We start from the raw sequence: 26,821 nt of genomic DNA, 5'->3' as shown, positions 1-26,821 counted from the left end.
GTTTGGCCTAGTGGTTAAATTGCTTGCCTAGCATGCATGAAGACCTGGGTTCGATTCCTCGGTACCACATACATAGAAAAAAGCCAGAAGTGGTGCTGAGGCTCAAGTGGTAGAGCTCTAGCCTTGAGAAAGTCCAAGGACAGTGCTCAGGCCCTGAGCTCACGCCCAGGACTGGCAAAAAAAAAAAAAAAAAAAAAAAAAATCTCAGCAAGGTCAAAAGGCACTGAGTTCTAGCCTCAGTACATACATACACACAGACACAGACACACACACACACACAAATAATATACACACACACAATCATGTTCATATTCAAAGGTTCATGCATACAAGTCAACCTCTGAAAGACTCTAGAAACAGCTCAGCATCTTATTCCACCACTACCCTCACAACTGAAGACACCAGAGCTAGGAGCAATTGAGGAACTTGCCTCCAATCTCTCAGCCCTCCTCAGCTCCAGCAGCCTCATTGTCAACCACCCTCTGCTGTCTGACTTGAACCCTCTCTGCCACGGAGAGCTCACTGTCTGCAGGCAATCCTCGCTCCTGAGCATCTGTCGGCATGTTCTTCATCCTCGCTCTCTGAGTCTGACCTTCAGCTCCCTGTCACCTCACTTCCCTCCCTCCCCAGCTGGTGCAGGGGCCACCCGGGCACTTCCTCCCAGGAAGACTACATACCAAATATTTGAGAAATACCATCTCATACACTGCCCTCAAATGTGTCCATCTAAACATCCCAGGACTTTCAAAGGCTGCTGGGAAGCTCTATAACTAAAAGGCTTTCTGCCTTCCCTGGGGGGTCTTTCCCAAGGGGGTCAAAAAAAGAATGAAACCCTTCTTTGTCTCTCTACCCAGTACCTCCCATACCACCCAGAAGCTAGGCTCCTGGGTCTGACTTCACACCTAGTTGGCATTTTATATGTGTAGACCTTCTAAGACCTACCCACCCACTTCCCAGCTATAACTCCTCCACCCCCCCAACACTCACTCACACACACACACACACACACACAACACACACACACACACACACACACGGTTTGAAGAGAGTGCAGTACTGGGATACTGTCAGCATGAGACAGTACAGTGCCAAATGTTCTGTAGTGGGGAGAGGGAAGATACCAGGATGGAATCAGGCAGATAAAGGAAAGAGCGCAATTGCAAGGATTCGAAAAACCCGATGGATCTTGGAGAAGAAAGAGCCTGTTAAACCTCCTCCTTTGAGGCCTTGGTTTCACCACTCAAACTCCTTCCTTTCCTCCTAAGAGAAGTCTAAATCTCTCATGTCCAGTCACTGGCGGCTTCTCCTCTCTGCTCCAAGGGGGGCAGGCACTAGTTAGTAAACCTCACCAAGCTAGTGTGCTAGCATACAATGGAGAGTGAGAGCATCGTTAAGGTCCTGGAGGTGGATGTTGGTTGTGGCTGTACAACACTGTGAACTTACTCTACCACTAACCTACACTTCACTCCAAGTGTGCATCTTTAAGACATTTAAATAAATAAAGGTCAGGTAGCACTGGTTCATGCGTGTAATCTTAGCTACTCAGGAGGCTGAGCTCTGAGGATCACAGTTTGGAGCTAGCCTGAACAGGTGCTTGAACTCAGGGCCTGAGCACTATCCTTGGGCTTTTTTTTCTCGAGGCTAGTGGTCTGCCACTTGAGCCACAACACAGTTTTTTTCTATGTATGTGGTACCAAGGAATTGAACCATGGTCTTTGTGCAAGCTAGGCAAGCACTCTACTACTAGGCCAAACTCCTGGCCCCAAGTCTGTGAGATTCCTGTCTCTATTAAACTACCAAAAAAAGACAAAAATGGAGCTGTGGATCAAATGGTAGAGCACTAGTCTTGAGCAAAAGAAGCTCAGGGACAGCTCCAAGACCAGAGTTACTCCAAGACTTACATACACACACACACACACACACACACACACACACACACACACACACACTCCACAGAATGAGAGAAAATTACTCCAAGTAAAAAAAAAAATCCCAAAACAGGCTTCTCTACGTAGTCCTGAGGGCTCTGAGGGTCTGGCTCTAAGTCTGGAAAACCAGTGGAGGTGGAGCCCCCACACAATGCAGAAATGGGATGTTGAACTTGAAAGGCTCAAAGTCACCTCTTTCCACTCCAGTGACAGCTCTGAAATAGGAGTCATTGGCAGGCCAATAAAAAACAAGAGAAGGGGATGGGAGTTTGGCCTAGTAGTGGAGTGCTTGCTTAGCATGCACAAAGACCAGGGTTTGATTCCATGGTATCTCATAGTGGTGGAGCTCTAGCCCACCCTGAGTTCAAGGCCCAGGACCAGAGAGAGAGAGAGAGAGACAGAGAGAGAGAGACAGAGAGAGAGAGAGAGAGAGAGAGAGAGAGAGAGAGAGAGAGAGAGAGAGAGAGAGAGAGAGAGAGAGAAAGGGAGGGAGGGAGGGAGGGAGGGAGAGAGACAGAGAGACAGAGAGACAGAGAGACAGAGACAGAGAGAGGGGGGTAGGGGAGGGAAAGAGAGAGAGGGAGAGAGAGACAGAGACAGAGACAGAGAGAGACAGAGAACTCCAAGTCTGGTTTAGCATTCAAAGGGTGCTAAATAAATGCTTGTGGAATGAACAAGTCATCACTAAAGCAGGCTAAGTTATTCTCATGACTGTTTTCTGCTCAAGGTAGTGAGAAGACAGTTTTTTTGTGTGTTTTACTTTTACCAGGAAACATTCAAGAGGCTGTGCCCCAGGGCCCAGCTCACCACTTGAAGGAAAAAGAATCATGCCAGTCCTTTCCATTGTAGTGTGGAGAATGGGTAGAGGCCATTGCCTGAGGTTTGGCGGGGAGGGACATGCAGAAGGAAGAGGCGGGCTCATAGATTCCTCAGTCTCAAGTTCTCAGTGTCAGGGACCTGAGGGTCGCTTTGATTATGGCAGGGAAGCTGCAGCTGGGAAGTAGGAGGCACTGTGCCTTGGCAAGAAGCCAACTCTTTCCAAAAAGTCAGAGAGATCCAACAAGGCCAGGCCATCGGTTGCCATGGAAACTCCCTTGCAATGCAAATGGTACTAGGTGCAGTAGGCACAGGGATGCCAGCGCATCTGCTCACCATCCCACCCTTCTCATGAGGAAGTCTTCTTGGCCTGCTTAAGCTGCAGCTGAGAATTAAGCTGTTCTTGCTCTTTTACCTGCATGTGTGTGTGTGCGTGTGTGTGTGTGTGTGTGTGTGTGTGTGTATGTGTGTGTGCGATGTGAAAGCATACACAACTGTGCCCAAGGCAACACTAGGCAGCCTCTCCCCAGCTAGGATTAGGAGTGCCCATAGGAAGTCAAGACTTGTTTGATAATCAAAGCTCTCATGCACTGAGCATTTGTTACATGCTGGGAACCATTCTAAATACCTTTCATGTATTTCTGCATTCTGGTATCAACAACAGTCCTGGAAGGCAAGTGCTGTTCTCACTTTACAGAGGAAAAGAAAGCCCAGCAACTAGCAAACTATGGAGCCTGGACTAAGAGCCAGGTAGAAGCCAAGCGATGGCTTCTATACATGCCTGTAATTCTAGCTACTCAGGAGGCTGAGATCTGAGGACTGCAATTTGAAGCCAGCCCGGGCAGAACAGAAAAGTCAGTGAGGCTCTTATCTCCAACAAACCACTCAGGAAAGAAAAAAAAAAAAGCCAGAAATAGTGCTATGGCTCAATTGGTAGAAATGCTAGCCTTGAGCATAAAGAAGTTCAGGAGCAGCAGTCAGGCCCTGAGTTCAAGCCCCAAGACTGCGGGAGTAATAATCAAGTAGCAGAGAAGGGCTGAGGGCAGCCTGGCACAGCCCTTGCCAGATCCCAGGGGGCACATGGGACCTGGAGGAAGGAGCTGATCTCAACCAAGGCTGGTGTGAGGACTTCCCTTGAAGGCCAAGCTCAGGCCTCGGGTGCCACCTGCTGGACAGATGGCAACAAGGCCACTGGGCAGCCCAGTTTTTGGTCTCTCACTCCCAACTGGTGCTCTGGTGCCTGATAGGAGCCTGGCAAGGGGCTAGGCGTGTGGATGTAGGCAGCTATCAACCAGGAATCCCACAAATTAAAGACCCTGTTACAGCTGGAAATAAGTGCTCTAAAAGAAAGATATAGTGCTTCTAGGGAGAAGGAGGTAGTCGTCTGTAGACACGTTAAGTAGGGAAGCTCTCCCCATAGATACCATAATTAAGCTAACAGAGTGGGAGAAAAAAGCATGCCAGGCAGTGGGCATAACCAGGATAAAGGCAGTGAAGTAGGAACAGCAAGGCAGATTCCAGGACTAGAGGAAAGAAGGCAGCCACTGCAAGAGATGAGATGGAAAAAATCAGGGACTAGAATTCTTATTCCAGATTCAGAGGGGATTCCTTCTGTGTTCCCAGTGAGCCACGTGGGTGTCCAGATGTCCCAGTGTGTGCCCCACCCTGTCCCTGCCCCCCGGGACACTCACCGCTCTCCAGCCGAGTCCTGTCGCTGTGCTCTGCAGCCTAGTCTGCTTGCTAGCCGGTGGGCCTGCTTCCCACCATGCACAGCCTGGGTTCCTGGCAGCTGTGGGGTCACCAGCACACTCACCTCCCCAGCTTTGTCACCCTTGCCATGTCCCTTGCCTTCATGGGGTCAGCGGCTGTTCCAGGCACCAGGCCAGAGTGCAGCAGGCGGCACTGCTCACCACCCGCTACAAGTCCCTTCCTACAAACAAGCAGCAATGCCAGAGTCCTTTTCTTCCTCAACCTCCGCCATCTCCTCCACAGGGAAAGTCATCTTCCTTGTGACTGATAGTGCACTTCATACCTGCGTCCCACAGGAGGTGCTGTCCCCTGGAAGTTCAGGTGTAAAGGACCCAGAGAGAGAGTGCGCGAGGCTAACTGGGCTGGAGAAATCCAGGCTGGCTTCCAGAAGAACATGAATGTTGGGGGAAGGGTGCCCCTGGAAATGCTCAGGAATGGGGTCTTAGTGTTAGCACTACTTTCACCCTCTGGTCTCAGATGGCCAAAACACTGATGTCTTGACCTAAGAACTCAGCAGTTGGGAAGGAACAGGATCTCAAGGGCAATCTGTGAGAAGGATGCAAATGAGGTTAAGGCTGGAGAACCCCCGGGGCTGGGGACTGGAATTAGATTGAGGAGGCTGGGATGAGGTCTCCGCCGGGAAGGAAGCCAGCATGGTCCAGGCTGGAGCTGCTGGTTAACATCCCCAGCTCAGGGCCTCTGTCAGGGCTCCTGGCTCTGGAAGAGCAACCTTGACAGGGAGGCTTAGGAGGAGTGGGCTGGTGAGAGAATGACTAGGGTTTGGGGAGATGTAGGGAGAGAGGGGCCTTGTGATTTTCTAAGGGCTCAATCACCAAAATATGATTTCAGCTCTGGATAGTTTATCCTCACTCCCTAAAGCCCTAAGAGTATGACCCCGAGCCTGAATCCAGGGAGACGCCAGGACACATTAAGGCCTTTTCAGCTTGCTCCATCTAGACCCACAAGGCAGAGGATAGAGGCTGGAATCAAAACAGACCAGGACTCTCATCCTTGTTCAGCTGTTGAGCATGCACTTGACTGCGGGAAAACAATGAAAATGATCTAAGCCTCCATTTTCATAATCAGTAAAATAGTGCTCCCTGAAGCTGTGCGTACTATTTCCAGGATTAAAACTAAGACGTGATGTCGTGTTAGTTGCACACGCCTGTCATCTTTACTACTCAGGAAACTGAAATCTGACCAGAGTTTGAAACCAGCTCAGGCAGAAAATCTATAAGACTTTTATGTCCATTTAACCAGGGAGGAGGAGGAGGAGGAGGAGGGGGAGGAGGGGGAGGAGGAGAAGAAGAAGAAAAGAGGGAAGCAGTTGTGTGCCCAAGGCACTGGGCAGAGTCCTGCCCAGATATGGTAGCAGCAGTTGTAAACATGTTTTCCATGGATGGGATGGATCCACACTTGGCAAAGCCCAGCTCACACCTCATCCCTAAGTGTTCTTAGAGCTTTGTTAATAGCCCTATAAATAAAGGTTCTGAGTGTTGGGGAGGCAACAATGTATTCTCACTTGGAGTGAATTCTCTGTGGTGAAGAGACTTCCTGCCCCTTTGGGTCTCTGGTTAATCGTATTAGCTCTCCCAGCCAGTATGGTATGCATGGCCCCGACAGGGGCCTTTGAAGTCTAGGGCCATTTGATGTGAATGGGGAAGGCTGCAGCCTGGAGATCCTGTGAACCCTAAACTCAGTGGCCAACTGTGACTGGGTGAGTTAAGAGATGAAAGTGCCCCCACCCTACTGCTGAGTAACCCCAAATGTGGGCTTTAGAATCAGACTGCCTGGGCCCCAAAGCCCACTTTGCTATTATTAACAGTGTGATGTTTGGCACTCAGTCTCTGAGCCTCAGCTCCTGCCTTCAGAAAGAAAGAAAGAAAGACAGCAGAAATGTCTATCCAATGTGTGAGAAGCAAAGAGCAAGACAGACAAACAGACCAGAGAAGAAAAAAAATCTCCCATCTTACCCAGGAAGACTCCCGAAAGAGAGATAAGGGTATGCCTCAAGTGGTAGAGCATTTTCCTAGCAAATGCAAGGCCCCGAGTTCAAGCTGTTTCCCTCCCACCCAAAAAAAAATGTTCAAGAAGAACAAGAATTTCTGAATCCTCTCCCAGGCCTACGAAGTCTCAAGTTTCATTATCCTATTTATTTTTACTTTTTGTGCCATTCCTGGGGCTGGAACTCAGGGCCTGGGCACTGTGCCTGAGTTTTATGTTCAAGGCTAGCTCTCTACCACTGGAGCTATGCCTCTACTTCTGGCTGTTTTTGATTCTTAATTGAAGGTAGGAATCTCATGAACTTTCCTTCCTGGGCCTCCTGAGTAGCTAGAATTATAGTCAGCAGTACCTGGCTTCATTGTTCTTTTTCTTTCTTTCTTTTATTAATGTTATTTTGTTGTTGTTGTTGGTCTAGAGTTTGAACTCAGTGCCTGGACACTATCTTTAAGCTTTTTCACTCAAGACTAGAGCTCTACCACTTTGAACCTCAGCTCCACTTCCAGTTTTCTGGTGCTTAATTAAATATGAGTCTCAAGGACTTTCCTGCTCCAGCTGGCTTTGAACCATGATTCTCATATCTCAGCCTCCTGAGTAGCTAGGGTTACAGGTGTGAGCCACAGGAACTAATTGTTCTATTTTTATACATGCTTCTGCATTTCTTGGCTAGAATCTCTTTCACTCTCTCCACTTGCCCTCCACCCCTGCTGATACCCACCTCCAACACAGCCTGTTTGCTTTCCTGGGATTTTTTTATTTTCCATTTTAAGTATATATTAATTGTAAGTAGGGGTTTCTTGTGATTCACACAAGGAAATAGTATAATCTACTCAAAATCTTCCTTTCTCTGCTCTCTCTCATCCTATATTGTTCAATGGTTTCAATGACTTTCTGCACAATGTCTCCATGTGCACTGTTTCCATATGATTCCAGTAATTTAATAATAGTATTCTATCATTAATGCTGTTTGAAGATAGTAAATGTTGACTGAAACAAAGTCCTAAAAATGTTATTCAAATTCATAAAGCTCTTTAGTATCAAACGTGGTTAAATAAATGATTACAGGAATGGCTTTGTCAATTTCTGCTATGTATATTTTTGAAGTTATTACAGCTAAAAAGTGCACTTTACAAAAAGGTGGGAAATAGAGATGTGGCTCAAGTGGTAGAGTGCTAGCCTCGAGTGAAAAAAGCAATTAAGATCATGAAGCCCTGATCTCAAGCCCCAGTACTGGCACAAAAACAAAAATAAAAGTGCTCTCATCAGCCATGTGTCACTCACACCTGTAATACTAGCTCCTCAGGAGGCTGAGACCTGAAGAATGGGGGTTTGAGGCCAAGCTGGGCAGAAAAGTCCATGAGACTCCATCTCTATCCATCAGAAAGATTTTAGACAGGAAGCGTGGCTCATGTGGTAGTGTGCCAGCCATGAGTAAACTCCAGTCTTGAGTTCAAAGTCTAAACTCCATACTGAGTTTGGACAAAAAATAGTATGCCTTCCCACCCCCCAAAAACTGCTCTAGGTCTGGGAGTTTGGCCTACTGGTAGAGTGCTTGCCTAGCATGCAGGAAGACCCGGGTTCAGTCCCTTGGTACCACATACATAGGGGAAAAAAAGTACTCCAGTTCTAAGGGCTCGGGGCTTCAGCTTTTTTGCTCAAGGCAGGCACTCTACCACTTGAGCCTCAGCACTACGTCCTCCTTTTTGAGTATAGTTAATTAGAGGTAGGAGTCCTTTGGACTTTCCTGCCTAGGCTAGCTAGTTTCAAACTGCAATCCTCAGCCTCCTGAGTAGCTTATAGGTGTAAGCCAAGCTCCTGGCTTCTCTTTTTTCTTTTCTTTTTTCTCTTCCTTCCCTTCCTTCCTTCCTTCCTTCCTTCCTTCCTTCCTTCCTTCCTTCCCTCCTTCCTCTCTCTCTCTCTCTCTCTCTCTCTCTCTCTCTCTCTCTCTCTCTCTCTCTCTCTCTCTCTTTCTTTCTTTCCTTTTTTTCCTGGGTCTGGAGCTTAAACTCTAGGCCTGAGCACTTCCCTGAACCTTTGTGCTCAAGTCTACTGTTCTACCCCTCGAGCCACCGCTCTACTCGTGGCTTTTTCTGTGATTAATTGGAGATAAGGGCATGGACTTTCCTGCCGGTCCTGGCTTCAAACTGCAGTCCTCAGATCTCAGTCTGGGTAGCTAGGATGACATGTGTGAGCCATTGGCACCTGGCTTTCTCTTTATTCTTAATGTGTACCCAGAATGATTATGATCATAAAATAATCTCTGGAAATTTGGCACTAATTGTACACATAAAATCCTGGGCAGTCAGCACCTGGTACACAGAGAATACTTTCTCAGTGTCACCAGACACAGACACACACACACTACTCAGGAGGGGGGAGATGACAGGCAGACATAGCTGGATGCCTATGGGAATCTCCAGCATGGTATTTAGGGGTGGGAGGAGAAGAAAGCCTGGTGGTCTCTGTTTGTTTCACAAAACCCTCCCATTCTGCCACCCTTGAGGTTCCCAGGCCAGGGGAGCCTTCACCTCCTGACCCTGTGGGAAGCACCAGTGGCTTGGGCTCCCTGAGGAAGGGCAGAGAAACGCAGCAGGCTGAGAAACTGAAGCAGCTGGAGTTTCTACCAGACCAGGTCCCCAGAACGGGAGCATTGGGGTCAGGCAGTGTGAGTGTGGTGCCGACAGTGCTCGGGTCCCAGCTCCTGCCAGGTCTCCCCAACCCAGATGAGGGGATGGAAGTTAGAGTGTGGCGGATGGCAGCACACAGGAATACAGCAACAGGCAGTGGTTGGTGTGTGGACACTGTCACACCAAGACAGGTGTCCTTAGCCATGTTCCAAAGGGGTGAGATGACACATAAGATGGAGATGGAGGCCACTTGGGGTTTCATGTACATTTGTTGACAAGAAGAGCCCATCCTGTCCTCATCCCTTACCCCTAAGCTCCCCAGTATAGAGACTGGCCTACATGTATGCATTCACCTACATAGCCTGAGTATAGGCCTATGACAGAAACCATGTGAGGACCTGAGGGCACAGAGGAACCGAGCTGATGAATCTGATTCCACAGTCCAGCACTGTAAAAAGAAAAGGAAAAACAAAAACAAAATAAAAAAGGTATTTTTTTTTTTTTGCCAGTCCTGGAGCTTGAACTCAGGGCCTGGGCACTGTTCCTGAGCCTCTTTGTGTTCAAGGCTAGTGCTCTACCACTGAGCCACAGTGCCACTTCTGGCTTTTTCTGAGTAGTTTAGTGGAGATAAAACTCTCACGGGGACATTTCTGTCTGGACTGGCTCAGAACGGGGAGTCTCAGATCTCAGCTTCCTATGTAGCAAGGATCACAGGCACCCGGCTACAAGGTAATTAATTTCTGACTCCACAAGTGCTGTGGTGAACAGGAGTCCAGGGACATGGCAGAGCCTAGGAGGTCCTTGCTGGCAGGATGGGGTGACAAAGGGCTGTGTGTAGGGGAACTAAAATTGACAGTGCAAGGACCATGACAGCATCCAGTCAAAGCTTCCAATTTAGATGGACTTAAGGCCCATCATGCCTTACTATGTGCCAGCACTTCCACTTTGGGTATGCCCTTATCCCTCTGAGCCTCGGTTCTACTCCAGTAACATGAAAGTAAGCACCCCATGTAGTTCATAGGCCCCCTGGGTAATGGCAGTGTATTATGGTGCATGCTCAGGATGAAGCCCTTCTTATTCACTCTTGCCTGGGCCTGGCACCCCACAATCCACCCACATCTTAGGCCCTGTGACCCAGGATAATGGCTGGAATCCTAACTCCAGGGTGGCTTTCTCTCCCCCAGCATAGAACAGAGTCTTAAACCCATTGGTCTTTAGGTGTGATGGTTAACAGACTTTTGAGCCCTGGCACACTGCAGTGAACAGACCCTACTACAGAAAGTAGCCATCGGGGATCAATTTTACACTTGATCGTGTGTGTATATGTGTGTGTGTGTGTGTGTGTGTGTGTGTGTGTATGTGCACATCCATGCCTGCTCATGCGCACACGTGCATGTGTATGTGTGCATATGTGCTGGTACTAGGGCTTGAACTGCCTTGCACTCAGGTCCTGGAGCTGTTCCTTAGCATTTTTGCTCAAGGCTGATACTCTACCACTTGAGCCACAGCTTCCTCTCCCAGCTTTTTGCTGGTTAATTGGAGACTTTGTTGCCCAGACTGGCTATACCTAGTCTTAGGCAAAAATGAAACAGTTTTTGGAGACATTTACCATATTAAAATGAGAGCCCCAAACCTTTCTATTTCTATAGGGAAAGGCTATCTACCTTATGCAAAAACACACATTTTTACTATTGACAGTTTACTTAAAACTTTTAAAAACCTGGTTGCAAATTGCCATCAGTATCTGGGACTACAGGACACACCATCAAGCCCAGCTAATGGGAATGTTGTGTATAAATAAAGAAGGAACCAAATCATCGAGGCAGAAAAAGAACAGCTTTGAACTCTGGGGAGGGACAGTTATTTTTGTGAGGCCGGAGTTCCAGCCTAGAGTCTGGGAAGTTTGGAGGACTATGAGCAACAGGGCAGCTAGAGATCATAGAGACTCCCACATACTAAGAACATGCCTGGAGTGCACCTCTCAGCTCTGGGTCTCGGCCTCCAGTCCACTGGGTAGGGTAGAGAGGGGTGGGTGTATACTGAAAATGGGTTACAGAAGAGATAGAGGTATAATGAAGTTACAAGCAAGAAGCCCTGCTTAGTGGCAGGGGTTATAAAGCTCTGTGATCAAACCCCAGAACCACCTGAAAAATAAGAAAAGAGAACGCCTGCTAGGCACTACTGGTTCAAGCCTATAATCTTAGCTATTCAGGAGGCTGAGATCTGAGAGTCATAGTTCAAAACCAGCTCAGGCAGGCAAGTTTGTAAGACTCTTCTCCAATTAACTACCAGAAAACCAGAAGTGATGCTGTAGATCAAAGTGGAAGAGCGCTTGAGCAAAAGAGCTTAGGCTCTGAGTTCAAGCCCCATGACTGACAAAAAAGAAAGAAAGACAGAAAGCCTATACTTGGACCCACTTCTATAATTTATTTTTGCCAGTCTTGGGCCTTGAACTCAGGACCTGAGAGCACCGTCCTTGGGCTTTCTCAAGGCTAGAACTCTACCACTTGAGCCACAGCACCACTTCTGGCTTTTTTCCATGGATGTGGTACTGAGGAATCGAACCCGGATCTTTGTGCATGCTAGGCAAGCATTCTATCATTAGGCCAAACTCCCAGCCCCTACTTCTATCATTTCTGAGCTGATTCTGTAACTATGGAAGCAGATCACAGCATGTAATGGTCTATATGAATCAGGACTAGAGTTTTGAAGATAAATGAATTACGAGCCCAATTCTAGAGAGCAAACCCTTTGTAGTTGTCATCAAAGGGAGTTTGGAAAACTACTCTATGATACTTTATTTAGGAGGGGGCTCTGCTAAATAGCCAAATGTGGGGAAGCTTTTTTCTGGCAGTATTGGGGTTTGAATTCAGGAGTTTGCTTTTGTTAGCTAGGCACTCTACCATTTGAGCGATGCCTCTGGTCTTTAAAAAAAAATTTAGTTAAAAGTAAACAAGGGGAAAAAAAAAGTAAACAAGGGGGGTTGGAAGTTTGGCCTTGTGGTAAAGTGCTTGTCTAGCATGCAGGAAGATCTGGGTTCAATTCCTCGGTACCACATACACAGAAAAAGCTGGAAGTGGTGCTATGGCTCAAGTGGTAGACATCTAGCCTTGAGAAAGCCCAGGGACAGTGCTTAGGCCCTGAGTTCAAGCCCCAGGACTGGCAAAAAAAATGTGAACAAGATAGGGTCTTGCATTTTTGCAAGTCAGTCATGGGGCTTGAACTCAGAGCCTAAGCTCTTTTGCTCAAGCGCTCTTCCACTTTGATCTACAGCATCACTTCTGGTTTTCTGGTAGTTAATTGGAGAAGAGTCTTACAAACTTGCCTGCCTGAGCTGGTTTTGAACTATGACTCTCAGATCTCAGCCTCCTGAATAGCTAAGATTATAGGCTTGAACCAGTAGTGCCTAGCAGGCGTTCTCTTTTCTTATTTTTCAGGTGGTTCTGGGGTTTGATCACAGAGCTTTATAACCCCTGCCACTAAGCAGGGCTTCTTGCTTGTAACTTCATTATACCTCTATCTCTTCTGTAACCCATTTTCAGTATACACCCACCCCTCTCTACCCTACCCAGTGGACTGGAGGCCGAGACCCAGAGCTGAGAGGTGCACTCCAGGCATGTTCTTAGTATGTGTGATGACGAGTACACACTACCATGGCCTGCTTTCTGGTGGAAACGAGGCCTCATTATTGTTTTGCCTGGGCTAGATACAGTGGAGACAGCACACGCATCGAGGGAAGGGAGAAGTGTTCCTTGCTTTGGCAGAAGAGAGTCCAGCCACTTGACAAACAGCCTGTGTCTATGTGTCAGGAGTGCTGTAAGCACAGGCAGGTACTCACACCCTAGAAAACAGTTGCTACTTATTTATTTTTATTTTTATTTTTTGTCAATCATAGGGCTTGAACTCAGGGCCTGATCACTGTTCCTAAACTCTTTTGCTCAAGGCTACCACTTTGAGTCACAGCCCCACTTCTGGTTTTCTGGTGATTAATTAGAGATAAGAATCGCACAGACTTTCTTGCCCAGGCTGACTTTGAACCTTGATCCTCAGATCTCAGCCTCCTGAGTAGTTAGGATTACAGGTGTGAGGCACCAACGCCCCACAATTGTTGCTATGTAATTCCTTCTCCAGGGAGGCCTCACCTGTGTGGACACAATTGTCCATATACGCCTGCAAATTTGATCCAGGACCTCTAACCTCCCCCTACCTTATTGAGTACCAAAATCCAAAGATGTTTAAATCTTTCTAGATGTGCGAGCTGTTCCTGGTGATTGAACTTAGAGTCTGGGCAGCAACTCTGAGCTTTTTTTTTTTTTTTTTTTTTTTTTGGCAGTCCTGGGCTTGGGCTCAGGCCTGAGCACTGTCCCTGGGTTTTCTCAAGGCTAGAGCTCTACCACTTGAGCCACAGCACCACCTCTGGCTTTTTGCTATGTATGTGGTACCGAGGAATCGAACTCCGGTCTTCGTGCATGCTAGGCAAGCACTTTAACCACTAGGCCAAACTCCCCGCTCATCTCTGAGCTTTTTTGCTCAATGCTAGTGTACTACCACTTGAGCCACAGCTCCACTTCAGCTTTGTGGTGGTTAATTGGAGATAAGAGTCTCCTTTTTTGCCAAGGTTGGCTTTGAACTAAGATTCTCAGACCTCAACCCCCTAAGTAGCTAGACTATTAGCATGAGCCACCAGCACGTGGCAAGATGAAGTCTGCTTTACATTTAATCTGCTTAGTGAATAAATAAAAATGACCAAATGCTGTGTACGCATACTATTTATGAAATCATTGCTAACTAGATATTACCATTTACCTCCATTTTATATTCAAGCAAGCAGGATGCTTCAAGACGGGACGTAGTGAGAGAGAAGGATCCTCTGACCCCTGAGTCACAATGTGGCTAGCTCTGGGGGACTTCAAGGGACTTTGGTCCCAACCCTCCAGCCAGCTGGGCTGGCCTCAGAGGTTATCTCCCAGGTCAGGTGAGCTGTCGGTCAGTCTGTCTAGGCCAGGGGAAGTGAAAAGGTGTCATTTCTCAAGTGGGAAAAAGGACACTTCTGTTTTTTTCTTGCAGAAAACAGACCTGTATGAACCAATGTCCTTAAAAAAAGAAAGATGGTTATTAGACCAACTCTTGAAGAGGCCAGAGCTTCTTCCACGGTGCCAGAGCTTAGGAAAGTCTGGAGATGAATGAGCTTTGTCAGCGAGTCCAGTGGCTCTTGTAGTGTGAGAGGAATTCCAGATGCCCAGGCAACTCAGGGCCAATACACATCAGAAACCAGCTCTGTCTGCAGCGGCCAGCTGAGGAAAGGCAAGACTTGGAGAACTTAGAAAACACAGAAACATTTCCATTCCTCTTCTACAGAAGCACCAGGTGCTAAAAATGTGGGTTGAGGTGAGAAGCAACCTACTACCCTTCACCTGCTGGCTGCTTCCTCTACTATGTGTGTGACCCCCTAGCAAGGGACTTTGTTCCCTTGAGCTTCTGTTTTCCTCCTCTCTGAAGTGGAGATGCTGATAAAGTCAATGCAAGGATTATCTGAATACTTGATACATTCCTAGTCAACAAATATTACCATTATTACTTGTGTGTGCGTGGACGTGCTCCTGTGCACATGTATGTATGTGCTGGTCCTGGGTCTTGAACTCAGGGTTTTGTGTTCTCATTTACCTTTTCCACTCAAGGCTAGTACTCTACCACTTACTTGAGCCCCAGCTCTACAACCAGCTTTTTGCTGGTTCCTTGAAGATAAGGGTCTCATAGACTTTGCTGTCCTCTCTTGTTTTGAACTGTGATCCTCAGATTCAGCTTCCCGAGTAGCTAGGATTACAAGGATGAATCAACAGGAGCCTGCTTTCCTTTCACTTTTGTGCTTACATCCTGGCCACAAGCTCCAACAGCACTAACTTCGAGCTAGGACTGTTTGATTTACATATGCAAATGATCAAGATGCCTGGATCCTCTGCCTCTAGCAAAGAGTCCCCAGTTGTCAGCCAGTAAGCCCCTAGGCTAGGCAGATATACAGCCACCAGAAACACCCTTAATAATATCCGTATGTATAATCCTTTAGAATTTAATCAGGTTTCAAGACTTGCAAAGCATTTTTCCATCCATTTCATCTGAAAGGGAAAGGTATCTCCAGCTAGTTTTACCAAATTGGAAAATGAATTGTGGTAGGAGATGGGATAGAGAGACAACTAGAACCCTGGCCCACCCAGCTCCCTGAAGCCTATGAAAAAGAACCACTAGGGTGCTTAAGTATGCAAATTTCCACACCCTCTCTACAAATTCAAATTCTGAGTCTAGCTGGGACTCATAGAAATCGAGTTTAACACCCCTGATGATGCATCTTCTCTGACAGAGACACAGAGTGGAAATACAGAGAGCCATCCTGGATGAGTTCAGAGAGATTTCTTTGGTCTCAACTCTACATTTGGTGGAATAGCAGAATAAACTACTGGGCAACTTCAAGTAGGTGAGACCCCTTCCAGCTGGGTGAGACTGCCACCTGGGAGGACACAGCAGCTTTGCAGTCCTGGGAGAGCCTGCTGGGCCGCCTTCTATCTTCTAGCACCTGCTCAGGTCTGAGTCTGCGGCTCTTTGGAGCTGCAGGCATCTTGTAAAAGAGCCTGGCACATAGTAGGCGTTTGGTAAATGTTAGCAAGCTTTTAATGTGCTTGTGGAAGCTTGCCAAGGACAAGGACAGGGATGGGGGTGGGGAGCCTCCGATTAGAAAGCCCTTCAGCATTGAGGAAAACAGAGGCCAGACACTTATGGGAGAAATTTACATTTCTTTAAAGGTAATTCTAGCCCTGATCTTCCCTGTTGAGGCTGGAGGCTGGCTAGGCAAAGAACTTCACCTGCGGAATGTGCCACCAGCCTGCTCACTCTGTTTTTCTTAGCAAAGTAATATACTAACATTATTATAATCATGTTTTAACAGTGATTCTTAGTAGCATGTCAAGACTTGCACCCTTGAGACATATTTTCAACCAATTCCATTATCAAGATCCTTCTCCTAACTTGTTTATTCCTGTGATTTCAAACATCTTTACCCTTAATCCTGATATGAACAATTTATACATGATGATTTTTTCTACCCTTAACATCAGTCCTATTTACATGACATTTCTCCGCACCCATGACTATATTGAACAAGAAACAGGTCTGATAAAAGTTACTTTTATGTAAACAAATGATCAAGATTTAATTCCTTCCTCGGTGGTTCGTAAGGTGCAGGGACTAGGGAGATGGAATGAAGGGGCCTGAGCTTAAAATTCAGGTTTCCTGTGGCCCTGCTAGGCTTGCAAGATGGGAGGGGAGGGGAAGCATCTTTTCTTCTGAATCATTGAGATGACTTGAGTCCAGGTTGGTTCCACTCAGAGCTCCAGCTTAAGCAAACCACTCTCTTTCCCAATGCTGAAACCTTCCTGCTCATTCTGCCTCCCAAGGGAGCACTTCCATATTTGAAGCTGGTATTCCTCCCTGAGTCCTCACCTTAGTTCTTGCAAGTAGGCTTCCAGATAAGCCCTGGGAGACAACGGAGGAGAACACACACACTCCCTATGGCTTCTTGAGCCAGACCAGCTTCTTGAACCTGAGAGGAGGGGGCAAGAGACTCCAGGTGTTTGTGGTACTGAGTGTAGTACCGGGGCACGACGGCACCTCCAGCACACGAAATTACAATTCTTTTTTCTTTTTCTTTTTGTAGGTCGTGGGACTTGGACTCTGGGCCTGGGCTCTTCAGCTCAAGGCTACCACCCTGTCCCCGGAGACACAGCGCCACATCCTGTTTTCGAGTAGTTAATTGGAGATTAGAGTCTCAGGGACTTTAGTGCCCGGGCTGGCTCTGAACCCTGATCCTCAGATCTCAGTCTTCTGAGTAGCTAGGATTCCAAGTGTGAGTCACCGGCACCGGGCTGAAAACTGCCATTTTGAGCTGAGAGGTTGCAGAGGGTAAGCCTGCTCTGTCTCGTCTCTAAGGTTGTCCTAGCTAGAGGACCAGGGAGTGGAGCCTCCCAGACTTGCAAACCCGGAGTCCAGATTTACCCTGGATTCCAACCCAACTTCTCCCTCCCCCTCCCCGATTTGAGGGCTCTTTTTCTTGCAGCCGCAGGTCAACCTCCCCAGCAGGGACTCCGGGGACCCTCCCCCCTCCCATCCTGGTGGGGGGGCTATAGGTTCTTAAAGTTTCTTGGGAGACTGGTTGGGCGGAGGCGGGGCAGCGGCGGCCCAGCATATAAGGGGCGGAGATGCAGCTTTCAGCTCCAGCCACCCCACCATGCGCGCCCCTCACCTGCCCTTCCTCCTGCACGCCTGGTGGTTCCTGCTCCTGGCCCGAGCCACCACGGTGGCCGCGGTGCCTCTACGGGCTCGGGGACAGCCCTCGTCGCCGTCCCCTCTGGCGTACATGCTGAGCCTCTATCGCGACCCGCTGCCCCGGGCAGACATCATCCGCAGCCTGCAGGCGCAAGGTGAGCTGCGCGCCCCGCCCGTACCCGGGGACCCCTCAGGCCACCACCCGCCTCGGCTGTCTAGCAGAGCGCGGAGAGCTGCAGCTGGGGGCTGCGGTCCTGGGCGTACTTACCCGGTCCAGGACTCAAAGGGCATATCCAGTGTCTGCCTCTGCTGGTGTTGACGCGTCCGCAGCCTTGGGGCGCAGGGCCTAGGTGACGTCTCCAACTGAGACCAGTGACTCCTACATCTTGAGTTGGGGTGCTCAGAGCGCAGTAGTGCAGGGGGTGTGGTGGGAGGAGTCTGGTCGCCTCGCTTCTCCTCACCTGGCCCTGCGTCACGCACCTGGGCGTCCTCATTTGAGCAGAGGACGGTGGAGAGGGGTCGGTGATGAACGCTCAGACAAACGCTCACCCCTCGACCCGGCTTAGAATACTAAAAGGCCATTATTGCTGTGATCATCTTATTGAACTTCCTTTTGCCTAGGGAGGGTGAATGGGTCCCCGAGTCTGTCGTTCGTTAGGAGTCTCTGGAGAAGGCATCAAGGATTAAACTCACAAATCGGAGATTAAGGATGGGGTGTCCGGGGTCAATTGAGACCACCTTGGGCCGTCGAGCCCGGGCTGGTGTTGTCAGGTGTCTGGGGTGACCCCGTGTTACGAGCCTGGTTCGGGACCAGGAGTGTGTGGGCTCAGGACCGCACCGACCTGAGCGTCTCTTCAGAACGAGCAAAGTCGCCGTGCGTTCTGGACACCCACTGCGGTGGCCCGGTGGGTGGGTGCCAAAGAGAAGAGGCGTTGACCCGGGACCCCCTTCCCTGGTGCAAATCCACCACCCGCCACCTGGACCATTCTGCCGCCCCGCCCTGCCCCTTCCTCGGCCGGCGGGGGCCAGACGGCCCACCCCAGGACTGGGGCGCAATCCACATCCGCCAATCTGATCTGTCCGCCGCCTGCCAGCCCTCGTGGCCTGGAGGCGGGGCTCCAAGCTTCCCTGCCCGCGGCGTCTGGGGTAAGACAGCCAGTGACCCTCTCCGGAAGGGTCATCTGAGGACCAGCCAGACGAGGGCGAAGCCATAGTAAATCTGTTGGACCGATGATCAGCCTCTCCGCCAAAAGACGAAGACGCACCGCGGGGGGAAAGGAAGGTGGGCACGTCATTCCCGTTCAGGTTTTTATGGAAAGTTCTTGATTTTTTTTTCCTTTCTTTAAAAATCTTTTAAAATTGGGCCAGGAGTTTGGCCTAGTAGTAGAGTGCCTGCCTAGCAAGCATGAAGACCCGGGTTCGATTCCTCCATATAACATACATAGAGAAAGCCAGAAATGGTGCTGTGGCTAACGTGGTAGAGCTCTAGTTTTGGGAAAACCCAAGGACAGTGCTCAGGCCCTGAGCCCCAGCCCAGGACTGGAAAAATAAAATAAAATAAATAATTGTTTTATTATAGTTACACAAGTCAGGTGAAGAGCACATTTCTTTTTGGACAATGTCACCTCTTTGTAGGTATTGGAGAGACTGTGTTTGTAGCACCGAGGGCTCACTGGTCTGCTTTCTCTTTGGTAGATGAGAGAACTGTTCATTGGCTTAGATGAGTGTGCAAACATGCATAACAAAGCATACTACCCTTCAACTTTTTTCTTTTTAATAGGTAATGGGGTTAAATCCATGGCCTCAGGCAAGTGCTCCAACACTTGAGCGGAGCTCCCAGCACTGTGTGTGTGTGTGTGTGTGTGTGTGTGTGTGTGTGTGTGTGTGTGTGTGTTGTGTTTTTATATTTTGTTTCTGTAACCAGGTCTCATTATCTTTGTTCTGGTTTCTTCTCCAATCTCCCCCTACTGAGTTGATGGGACTACTGGCATATACCACCATGTTCAGCTCATGTAAACCATTTTTAAGTTGTGACTATTGTAATAGATAGCTTCCTTCTCTAAGAGCAGCCCAAACAGTCAGTCTGGAGAAGGGGTATCCTAAGCTGGCTCCTTTCTTCTGAGGCATACTTACCAGCTGCATAAAGAGCAAGATGGGAGCCCGAGCAAACTGGATTGTGTGTGTGTATGCATCACTGTCTATCCTTCTTCACCCTGGCCCTTCAGCTTCCTTATCTGATTTAAGAAGACAGTTCTTGTGAAGCCCTTGGCAGTGGAAAGTAGTGAGTAGTTGTGACTTTTACAGTCTATCATCTTTTCTACTGAGACCCCGGGCTAGGAGGGGAAGTGGAGAACCCATGCTCCAACTACTTCCTTCTTTAGATTTGGAAGTGGGTCAAGATAGGATAACCCTGGACTGTGGGCAGCCAAGACGGAACGGATGGACAGGGTTCAGAGCGTTGTGATCCCTTCCTGCCCACCCCAAATCATATTAGTTACATTATTTGGGGACTTTTTTGTGTGTTGGGGGGAGGATAGTCGAGCCTTATATCTGGCTTCAGAAGTTCCTAGTCTTTTGGCAGTTACTAAGTTCTAAAATAGTTCAGAGTCCATTGGGAGACCCTGTCAGCACTTTGTCAAGAACCCTTGGACAGGGCCTGGAGTTTGGCCTAGTGGTAGAGTGCTTGCCTAGCATGCATGAAGACCCAGGTTCGATTCCTTGGTACCACATACTTAGAAAGAGCCGGAAGTGGTGCTAAGGCTCAAGTGGTAGAGCTCTAGCCTTGAGAAAAGTCCAAGGACAGTGCTCAGGCCCTAAGCTCAAGCCCAGGACTGGCAAAAAAAAAAAAAAAAAAAAAAAAAGAACCCTTGGACAGAGGGCTGGGTTGAGAGCAGGCTTGTGGAGCAGTCACAGACCAACTCCACTGTCAAGAGCAGTTTCTTCCCCCTCCGCCACCCCATGTACACCCCTATGGGTGACCCTGAGTCAGCTAACATTCATGATTTCTGTTTTTTTTGTCAGTGATAGGGTTTGAACTCTGGGCCTGGGTTTTGTTCTTCAGCTCAAGGCTAGTGCTCTGTCACTTGAGCACTATCACAGCACCACTTAGTCATTGATTTTTTTTTGGGGGGTAGCTGTGCTGAACAAACCATTTTGCATATTATCTCAGTTAACCTTAATGCCTCTAGAAGTGGTCATTTTTATCATCTCCCTTTCATGAAGGAAGGGGGACTGAGGCTCAAAAAAGAAAAGTATCTTAACATTAATATCAAACAGCAAGTGGCAGAATCTGAACCATTATAGGGAGTCCCCGGGCTTCTGCTTTTAATCTTTAAGCAGGAGTATCTTCCTCTAGAAGGCCATTTGCAAGTGTTTGATATAAAATGTCTTCAGATCAAGGCCGGCTGGCATAGGAATTGCTATGAGGTGCCACCTAACTCCCAGTCAGGTGGGAGAGAGGAATGTGACCAAGGACGTCCTCCCCACACCTCCGGGGAAAGTCGCTAGTCAGGGCCGGTTATTGCCTCCTGCAGGTGCTAATGAGGAGAGAAGTGGAAATGAAAGGACAGCTGGAGATGTGCCGAAGGCTGAAGCTCAGAACTGGCCTTCTATAATACAAACAGACACGGTTTCCCCGAGAAAGCCACATTCAGACCAAAAAAAAGAAAAAAGCTGTTCTGTGGTTCCCCTAGGTTGTACTTAACAATCTTATGATGATCTACTCACAAGCAGGTTACAAACTCATTGTTTTTGTTTATAATAAATAACCTGGTTTTTACTTAGCAAGAAATTATCAAACCTCTTTCATTTCTTTATATCCTTGTGATAATACAGAGATGAACACTGTTATTACTCCTATTGCAAAGACAAGGAAACTAACTTGAAAAATGTTGAAGATCTTTTTTTTTTGGTCATTCGTGAGGGTTGAACTCGGGGTCTAGACACTATCCCTGAGCTCTTTTTGCTCAAAGCTAGTGTTCTACCCCTTTGAGCCATAGTTCCACTTCTGATTTTTGAGTGGTTAATTTGAGGTAAGAGTTTTACAGACTTTTCCGCCCAAAACAGCTTCAAATTGTGATCCTCAGATCTCAGCCGCCTGAGTAGCTAGGATTATAGGCATGAGCCACCAGTGCTAAGGCAAGGTCACTTTTTTTTTTTTTAAACTCAGCTGTACCTAACATTTATACCAACAAGAGAGGGTCTTGAACTCAGCACCTTGAGCTCTCACTGAGCTTTTTACTCAAGGCTAATGTTCTATAGCTCAGCCTAGATAAAAGATCATTTTTCCCCCATCCTTAATATGTACTCGAATGTCTCAGTAGATAGAAGAGGTGGGGCAAACATGACAGGTGGCTGACAAAAAAAGTAAACCAGGTGCTGGTGGCTTACACCTGTAATTCTAGGTACTCAGGAGACTGAGATCTGAGGATCCTGTTTCAAAGCCAGTCCAGGCAGGAAAGTTGGTGAGATTCATCTCTGATTAACCACCAGAAAACTGGACGTGGAACTATGGTTCAAGGCTAGAGCACTAGCCTTGAGTGAAAAAGCTCAAGAGTAGCACCCTAAGTTCAAATCCCATGAATGATACCCCCTGCCAAAAAAAAAGGATTGTGGTTTGGTTTGTGATATGATTCAGGCTGGGGGAGTCCTTCTCACCAATTTCCTGCTGTTTTTTTTTTTTCTCCCCCCTAGATGTGGAGGTAGATGAGCAGAACTGGACCTTCACTTTTGATTTCTCCTTCCTGAGCCAAGAGGAGAACCTGGCATGGGCTGAGCTCAGGCTGCAGCTGTCCAGCCCTGTAGATCTCCCTGAGGGTCAGCTCACCATCAAGATCTTCCATCAGCCAAAGGTGGATGCAGAGGAGGACCTGGCTAAATGTCCGGAACGTTTCCAGATGGAGAGCTTCATTGTCACTCCATCCCAAGTTACCTTTTCCTCAGGCAGCATGGTCCTAGAGGTGACCAGGCCACTGTCTAAATGGCTGAAGGACCCTCGGGCACTGGAAGAACAGATGCCCAGTGTGAGGACAGAGTGCCAGCAGCAGATGCCCTCCCCACCTGTCACCAACATGGACGTGCTCCTTATGCTCTACTCTAACCTGTCACAAGAGCAAAGACGGCTGGGTGGTGCCACATTGCTATGGGAAGCTGAGAGCTCCTGGCGGGCTCAGGAAGGTCAACTGTCCCGGGAGAGGAGCTGGTGGGGCAAGAGGCACCGACGACATCCACAGCCAGACAGAAGCCAATTGTGTCGAAAAGTCAAGTTCCAGGTGGACTTCAACCTGATTGGTTGGGGCTCCTGGATCATCTACCCCAAGCAGTACAATGCCTACCGCTGCGAGGGGGAGTGTCCTAACCCTGTAGGGGAGGAGTTTCACCCCACCAACCATGCATACATCCAGGTATGGTGCCCAGGCTTGGGTCAGTGCTCCAATGTGCCAGATTCTGTGCGAAGTCCTAGAAGAAAATAGAGATGTCCAGGGCGGAATCGGGGTAGCTTTGTTGCACTGTTTCCTTAGGGGGTGTGGATAGCACTGAAGGCCTCAAGCTACTCGGCAGGCGTATCCTTCTAGGAAAGGAAATTTAGAAATCTGACTGGAGAGGCCTCCTCAGTCACACTACGTGACTCCTCCTCATTAGCAATTCCAATAGTCAGTCATTGCTTTTCTTGAGCCTTCTCTTCGCCCTTTATCAAGAGATGCCATAGAGGATGAGCCACTGGTGCCTGGCAAACTTTCAAGTTTTTTTAGGGCTCTTGGAAACAGAATGTGGGCTTTGTGTATGCTAAACAAGTGTTCTTACTACTGAGCTATATCCACAGCCCACTTGTAACTTTTAGAATCTCTCTGCTTAGAAACAAAACAAAGCTAAAGTTTGAGATGTTAATAACTGATGACATGACCTCATGACATGCTGATCCTTTTTTTTTTTTTTTTGCCAGTCCTGAGGCCCATGGCTTTGCCATGGCCCAGGCTCTGTCTCTGAGCTTCTTTTGCTCAAACCTAGTGTTCTACCACTTGAGCCACAGCACCACTTCTGGCTTTTTCAGTTTTATGTGGTACTGAGGAATGGAACTCAAGGGTTCATGCATGCTAAGCAAGCATTCTACCACTAAGCGACGCTCCCAGCTCCATGCTGATCCTTTTGTGAAGATAATTTTTCCTCTGTTTGTCCCAGAAATTGGTTTTCATTCTTTTTCGGTCTTTTTTGTGTGTGTGTGGGGGGGGGGTCGGTCATGGGGCTTTAACTCTGGGCCTGGGTTCTGACCCTGAACTCTTCAGCTCAAGGCTACCACCCTATCCCTGGAGCCACAAAAGCACTTCTGGTTTTCTAGTGGTTAATTGGATATAAGAGTCTCTAGGACTTTAGTGCCTGGGCTGGCTTTGAACTGTTATCCTCAGATCTCAGCCTCCTTGAGTAGCTAGGATTACAGGTGTGAGCCACCACGCCTAGCTCTCTTTCACTCTTTAACCAGAAATAAAATCATTCTGTCCTGCCTCTTGGAATTTGACCTGACCTTCCTCTCATCCTCTCTCTTCTAGAGTCTGCTGAAGCGCTACCAGCCCCACCGGGTCCCTTCCACCTGCTGTGCCCCAGTGAAGACCAAGCCGCTAAGCATGTTGTATGTGGACAATGGTAGAGTGCTCCTGGAGCACCATGAGGACATGATTGTGGAAGAGTGTGGCTGCCTCTGACAGGCCCTGAGAAAGGCCAAGCTGGCCTGTACTCCAGAAGGATAGGAAGCTCCCGGAAGACAGCATCTATCCAGGGAAGAGAAACAGGAAAAGCAGCTGTGTCTGTCAGACTAGAAGAGGAAGGGCTGCCTACTCCAAATGCAAGGCTCTGTCCTGTCTGCTGAGCCCAGAGGCCCCTGTCAGGGAGACGGGTGAAGAAGCCTGGTAGGGAGCTCACTGAAAAAGACAGTGGTAACTAAAAGCTTAAGTGCAAGAACTCTTTCCCCAAGTTTTAAACTTGTGAACCCTTAGAAACTGTGTGCCAAAGTTGGGGGGGCATATGTGCATTTATTTTTGAGGCCATCTATCATATTTGTGGTCTTTGATCCACTGCCCTTCCCCAAAGAGTAGTGTCATTTTGGTCATTTGGCTCCCATTGCCTCACACTGAGTGAGGGGAGCTCCATCTTTCTGGCTGGCTAGCAGCAATGTGTTGGCTGTGTCGAGGCCCCCAGGCAAGGTCTCGACTGAATTACAATCAAACCATTGTCCAGTTTTCCTAGGCCAGCTGTCGCCTTTGACAAGAGAGGCGGGAACTTGTCCAAGAGGACTGGCCATGTTACACTGTCGCTAAGTCAGTCTGCTTGGCAGGCATGACTCACGTCTATTAAAGTTGGTGACAATTCACCTCAGTTTTAATGTGTACCGTGAATGAGACCCTTGGCGGTTCCTGTCCAGCCAAGGTGAAGAATTTTACCTGGGTGGCCGGAGATGGAAGAGGAGTGGTCACAGTTCAGCCATTGAGATGTGTATTACTGTTCAGTCTCTTCATCTAAAATCCTAGGTGACTGCTGGGCACGAGTGGTTCACATCTATAATCCTGGTTACTCAGGGGGCTAAGATCTGGAGGATGGCTGTTGGAGAACAGTCCAAGCAGAAAAACCCATGTCATCTCTAATCAGCAAACTGATGGACTGGAAGTATGGCTTAAGAGGTAGAATATTAACTATGAATAAAAAAACCTAGCAAGAGCATGAAGGCTCTGCGTTCAAGCTCTGGTACTAACACACACGCACGTGCACACAAAACCCTCAAAGGTGACACTCATGACTCATATTTGTCAGTGGCTGGGGAAAATGGGTCAATTTCCTTAGCATATGCAAGGCCCTGGGTTCAATCCTCAGCAGCAAGGTCTGCTGGCAGATGGTCCTCTGGGCCTTACCCCCATTCTCCCTCTGATGCTTCCAAAGTCTGCTAAGCCCAAAGCCAGCTCTTTCCTTTCTGGCTAAACTTTACTAGCTCCTCTGGACTTGGTTCCATGTGGCAATATGGGAAAAACCAACCAAGCTTCCTGTAGGAAGCTCTAGAAGACCCCATGCACCAATCTCCTTACTCTGGTGAGAGACCCTAAAGGTAACCCGTCTGCTCTTAGTTGTACACTGCACATCACCAAAAATGGGGGCAGTTTCTTTGGTAGGCTGAGTAGGCCACTTTGCTGGAATGAGTCCATAGAAGTCAAGCTCCCATCTTTCCCAGGAAGCCCCCTCACTTGTGCTCAGCCCTTAGAGGGACTCCCAACTGTGGGGGAACCCTGCCAAGCACAGTAGTCTTAGTTGAGTCAAAGGAAGTAACCCTGGCCCAGGCATGGCTAGAGCCAGATGTAAACTTGAGAAGCCTCAAGGCCTCGATTCAGCACCATAGGCAAGCTGCTTTACTTCCAAACATGTCTGCCTGGAGGTAAACACAATTCAGTCATAGTGGGATTACTTTTGACAACCATAGCCCCTGGCTAGCCTTCAGCTATCAGCTACTCCAATTCCCTTCCCTGAAAGACTCAAAGGTTTAGCTACATGGAAAAGAGCTGGGAAAATCGGAAAAATCTGACTCTAGAGCCCTAGCCTCAAGGGCAGTCTTCGACGGCACCTAGAGGGCTTTACTCACCTAATTTTGGATTAAGCCTTGGCCCTTGAGGCCAAACATCTGAACACCCTTCTCTTCCCCCTCCCCCACTTCTAATCTGAAGCTCAAGGGAGTTAAAAAGTCTCAGCCCAGGGATTGGGAGTATTTTTACTCGGGACCAACATTGCTCGTATGGGGTGCGGGGGCAGGAATGAGAAAGGTCAAACTATTTGTGGCTGTGGCCTGTGGGAGTGTTTACCACTAGCTTCTTTGTCTATGGGAGGACACACCTCTATGCTGGGAAGGCGTGGCCTGTTTTCAGCAGAAGGCATGGTCACAAAGTGTTTTCAGCAGAAGGCACTGGCACAAAATGGGAAAATTCCCTTTGCAGACAGGTGCTTGCTGTGCACATCACCTGTTGTGCCAGAGGTATTAAAAAAAAAAAACCCACCACCCACTGGAGCCCAGGAACAGTTTTACCTCTCAGCAGTGGCTGCCTGGCAGATAGCTTAGTCATCTTAGAGAAAGGACTGCTTAAGAACTATCTTGCCTGAGCCTAGCACTCAACATGTTACTTTAACTGCTTTCAAGGCAAATCTGCTGTTTTGTGAAGCAGTGCTAAGTCAGAAGTCACTGGTAAAAACTGGACTCCTTTCTTGCCCAGTATATAGGTAGGCCAGTAATAGCCAGGAGAATAAGATACTATAAGGAGAACAGAAGAAGCACAGGTAACAGATGAGGAAATGGATGTAGGCCTAACAGTACTATAATCTGGACAGGAATGTCCACATAACAGACTCTGTTACTTTATGAAG

At 48.2% G+C, this 26,821-nt stretch overlaps 1 protein-coding gene across 1 annotated transcript; it reads left to right on the top strand.

Annotated features, from left to right (window-relative positions):
• Positions 1-17,396: 17,396 nt before the first annotated feature.
• Positions 17,397-24,779, top strand: Nodal (nodal growth differentiation factor). Its single transcript, XM_090346974.1, has 3 exons — positions 17,397-17,589; positions 22,127-22,836; positions 23,977-24,779. Exons 1-3 carry the CDS (start codon positions 17,397-17,399, stop codon positions 24,127-24,129), a joined length of 1,056 nt encoding a protein of 351 aa, XP_090203100.1. The 3' UTR covers positions 24,130-24,779.
• The last annotated feature ends 2,042 nt before the right edge of the window (positions 24,780-26,821 follow it).

Source organism: Megascapheus bottae, chromosome 15, assembly GCF_031878675.1.
Source record: "Megascapheus bottae isolate mThoBot1 chromosome 15, mThoBot2.hap1, whole genome shotgun sequence".
NCBI lineage: Eukaryota > Metazoa > Chordata > Mammalia > Rodentia > Geomyidae > Megascapheus > Megascapheus bottae.
This window is presented reverse-complemented; position numbering and strand designations above follow the sequence as displayed.